General features: G+C 40.0%; 1 protein-coding gene across 1 annotated transcript in view; it reads right to left on the bottom strand.

Moving 5' to 3' along the window:
• Window positions 1-2,871: 2,871 nt before the first annotated feature.
• LOC137619008 (ABC transporter F family member 4-like) overlaps window positions 2,872-4,316 on the bottom strand; it is a 23,529-nt gene continuing 22,084 nt past the window's right edge. The window contains exon 4 of the mRNA XM_068349207.1: window positions 2,872-3,060. Coding sequence (XP_068205308.1) covers window positions 2,872-3,060 — 189 coding nt within the window. The remainder of the gene's footprint in view (window positions 3,061-4,316) is intronic.

Here is a 4,316-nt window from a genome sequence, read left to right as displayed (position 1 = left end):
CGTATCGAGAGAGATTAAAGCAGCCCCAAATCTTTAAACAGCACATGATTAAATAGTAAGAAACCTATCATAATGTCTAAAACCTGTCTTTTAACCCTCTCAGGCCCAAGACGAAAATATTTGAAAATCGGAAAAATGCCATTTTTAAACTAAACAATTTGATATGATGAATCGTTCAAATAATCAAAGGAAATTAGTTGCCAGTGACACATGGTTATCATGCAGAACCCTTAGGGGTAAAACCAAACTATTAAAAACATCCTCATTGCAAACACTGACGTTTCGCAACCCAGGAAAATTCTTTTATGAAAGTGGAGCTGACATCCAAACCACCATTCAATGTGATTAAATCTATTCTGTATGATGATCTATCCTACATTCTTGCACCCCTTGCCTGAAGCTTGGCATTGACAGTAAGGGCAGCACCTGATGCCACGCTTTCCGCAGGAACAACGTTTCGTTGCACATGAAGTGCATGTGCATGGCATAGGAAAGTCAGGTGGCATCAAAACTTGATCCCGCACTGGACGCAATAGGCCATCCTGCTCAAAGAAACCAAAGTCTATGGGATCAAGATGTGGATTATCCAAACAGTGTGTCTGCATGTATGACCCATAGACAGCCCTTTGGATATGGCCTCTGATCAATCTGTTGGTTGGTGGAAGGTCTAGGATTGTTTTGGAACTGTGGTGAAACACATGGTATCTGAGGTGGTTCATTGTTTGACAATCACCTGGAGCTTTCAATGGATACTCCTGCACCAGAAATTTTTCCACTAAGGTGAAATCTGTATCATATGGATTCCTGGCAAAGTTCTGGAGAAATTTCTCAGGCTTGGCCTTCAAAGCCACTGTTTTCGTTCCGAATTTACTTGTTGAGTCACATCCAGTCAGCTGATGAAGCGGGATGATAACTTTGCACTTCTCAGGGCCCATTCTAGTTGCCAACGTATGGAGGGGAATATATCTTGTGGTGCTTGCAACGCCAGCCTTTATCCACAGTTCCTTTAAACCATGTGCCTTCATAATACTCCAGTGATGCAATCCAAGAACTACCACATCTGTGTCATTAGAAAGGAGAACAACTCGTTCTGCCCTGCAGTTGGTAGCATCAAGTGCATGTGGGATTGTTCTCACATCGGCTTTTTCAATGTCCAGGTCCAACGCTGGTACAGGGGTTGGGTCACTGCCATTGAAAATGCCCTGACATGGGTCAATATTGGGTGAGAATCCAATTCCACTCAAAACAATATCTGTCATTGGCCTTGGGTGTGCTAGTACATAGTTTCTCAAGAGTCCCTGGAGCTTTGACTTGTTTGTAGAAGATGCCCAGAAAGCGTCCATAGAAACTGGCAGTGGTGTCTCTTCACAAATGACATTCAAATCAATTGGACCGCAACTTAGTCTTCTCTGACGTTCACTGTCTTTTATGGAGCCTTCCACGTATGTATCGAAGACAAAGTCAATACGATTAGAATGTTTACTCAGTCCATATGCCATCTGCAGGAACCGTGCACAAAGATCTCCAAACGTCTTCAAAAATGATGTCTTCATTTGGCGTAAACAACACATCACATCAACGATGCTAGCAGTTTTTACTTTTTTTCCATTCATCTGGAGGTGGATAGTCTTTCTTCTTGTTTAAATGCTCATCTTCCAAGCCTTTGCAAAGTTCACTTTTATTTGGCTTCGACATAAGTCCATTCTCATCAAACAGGTAGCTTTCCTCAATTAAGTCATGCCTCAGCAGTTCCTTCATATCATAGTTTCTCACTCTAGCAATGCCAAATATCTTTTGAGCTTTTAGCAAGTTTTTTTGCTTCCCTGTTTTCCAACTTACTGCTTTCCTTTCGCTGGTTTCATTGATTGATTGGGTCAAACAGTGATTTTTCCTTTTTGACCAAACGTTCACGGCGGAACTTGTCATAGAGATCGCTGGATTTTTTCCTGAAATTCAGTAGGTCATCACAGATTTCACTGGACACAATTTCTTGGGTAAGAATGTTGTGCAACTTTGGCTGCTCCACATGAATGTCTGCTTCAGATACGCCTGCTGGGTTTTCATTCTGTTTGATGTATTCTATTACATCACGAGCTAACATTTCAGAGTTCAACGTAGCCGAGACATTGAACTCATGACCAACTGTAAGTTCAGTACTTGGGACTGAAACACCACTGATCTGCCGTTGAATATTGACCACTGCCAACATTTCATGATATATTATCTCCCATTGAGCAACAAATTTCTTCTTCTTGGTACTACCTATGATTCCACTGGCACTCTTCTGTGACCTATTGATGGTCTCTTCTAGGCACATGTCAGCTCCAATCGCATTGAACTTTCCAGGAGTCCTCTTTATGCTGAACTTTCCAGCAGTAAACTTCTCATACACGTCTGGCGCATCCTTTCTCTCCTTTTCGTATATAGTTCCGAACACATGTCTTATGGCAATACAAATAAGCTCCGAATACTGCATTTGCATCCTGCAAGTCTGAAGTTTTGATATATACCTCGTCTTGCAGAAGCAAAGCTGCTTTCAGAAAGGCATCAGCCCTCCCTTTTTCTGAGATGCGATATTTTGAGTAATCATTGTTGTGTTTGGTATTCCCACAGATTACACACTTTTGTGAGAAAATGTCAACGTCATCAGGCTTACATACAGGATCTCTACAAGCAATAGATGATCTCCTAGACCTAGAATCTGAGTGAGATGATCCCTGCTGTGTACCTGGATCAGGAGACTGGACAGCCTGCTAACCTAATTCTATCAAGGGTCTTCTTCAGAGTATATTGTTTATAACAGTCATTACCTATGTGGTAAACAATTTTACTATTGTCGACCTGTTTCAATCTATCACAAACAACATCTTTTCATATAGATGCTGCTTCAGCAATACATTTTCTGCCGTTATCACTGCTGGTGGTATTAAGGTGTGGCTGATCCGTTTGGCAAATGATGCATTTTTCTATATCAACAGGCGGCTGTGGGCTTGGTGATGGTGTTGATCTCCTCAAGCGTTTAGTTGGTAAACTAGCCATCTCACACATGCACAGAATAGCCTGAAATCAACAGAGGAAACTTTCTTACTACTAACCCCCTGACATTAATTTTTAACATGTATGCAATTTATCTATGTACATGTATGTTATGTATATATGTGTATGTATAATGTACACCTAAGATTTTGAAATGCAATGCAACATCTTCTCATCTCTTCACATCAAATGCCCAATGGCTTTAAATTACATGAAATATTAAGAGAGTGCCCACTCAAGGAAGGCTACATGATGTATTTTAATCTAATCTATCCATCTATATGTACTCACCTAGAAATGCATGATTTTCATGAAAGAAACTTAGGGACTCTAATGAGTGGCTTCATGGACACAAGCAAAATGTACAGTGTAGAAAGTGGGGATTCCCTATAAAGGTGCTGACTCACTGATTCACAGGCCTCTGAATGTATGGCCCAATGCAAAGGGAGTAAGTTCAGGTCACAGGCAGTAGATTAAAAACTGTGAATGATAAGTGAAAACACTTTCAACACCATTCTTTCAACGTCTACCTCCTACCCCCTACCCCCTTACCCTTACCCTCATGGCCACTCTGTTCCCCTCTAAAAAGACATTTATAGGTTTCTTACTATTCTTAATCCTGTATTTTCTAAAGTTTTGGGGTGTTTTTATCTCTTTTCATACACTTTCAAAAAGCTCACACAACATGCACAAAATTTGAAAAATTGCATTTTTGGCATTTTCGATATTTTGACTAGAAAATAAAAGGGTTAAAGTGTGTGTTTTTTTCTTCAAATAATTTTTAAAAACTTTCCTATGTAGTACTCTACTAGAATCTACAAATAAAGGAATAAATTAGTTTACAACTGGGTTCTGGTTTAATTTTAAGTTTTTAGAGGCCCAGATTTTGGGCAAGTGTCAAATTAGGTCATTGCTTGAGCTATGGTGACCTTGACCTTGATCTATTGTAATACTTCTTACTTTCATCTTATAGCATGCCCTATAAGCTACATTTTGATGGGTATTTCATGCAAATAGCTTATTTCCTTACTGAGTTATTATTATTTGAATTTCCCCTACCCCAAATTTTTGCGGAAATTTTTAGTATGCTCAATAGCTACAAAACCATCCCTAGCAAGATTATTGCCGGGTTTCAGAATGTCTACCCTCGCTAAAATGATGCCCCAGGTGATGTTCTTTCAGAAAATAGTGAGTAACCTAGGGGCCCTTTTTAGCATGCGAACACCCCTTGGCTCCTGGAGTATACATATTCTCCCCTTTCCATGTACACCTGACAACAC

The sequence above is a fragment of the Palaemon carinicauda genome, chromosome 25, assembly GCF_036898095.1.
Source record: "Palaemon carinicauda isolate YSFRI2023 chromosome 25, ASM3689809v2, whole genome shotgun sequence".
NCBI classification, from domain to species: domain Eukaryota; kingdom Metazoa; phylum Arthropoda; class Malacostraca; order Decapoda; family Palaemonidae; genus Palaemon; species Palaemon carinicauda.
Note: the sequence above shows the minus strand (reverse complement) of the source record. Positions and strands in the feature narration are given on the sequence as shown.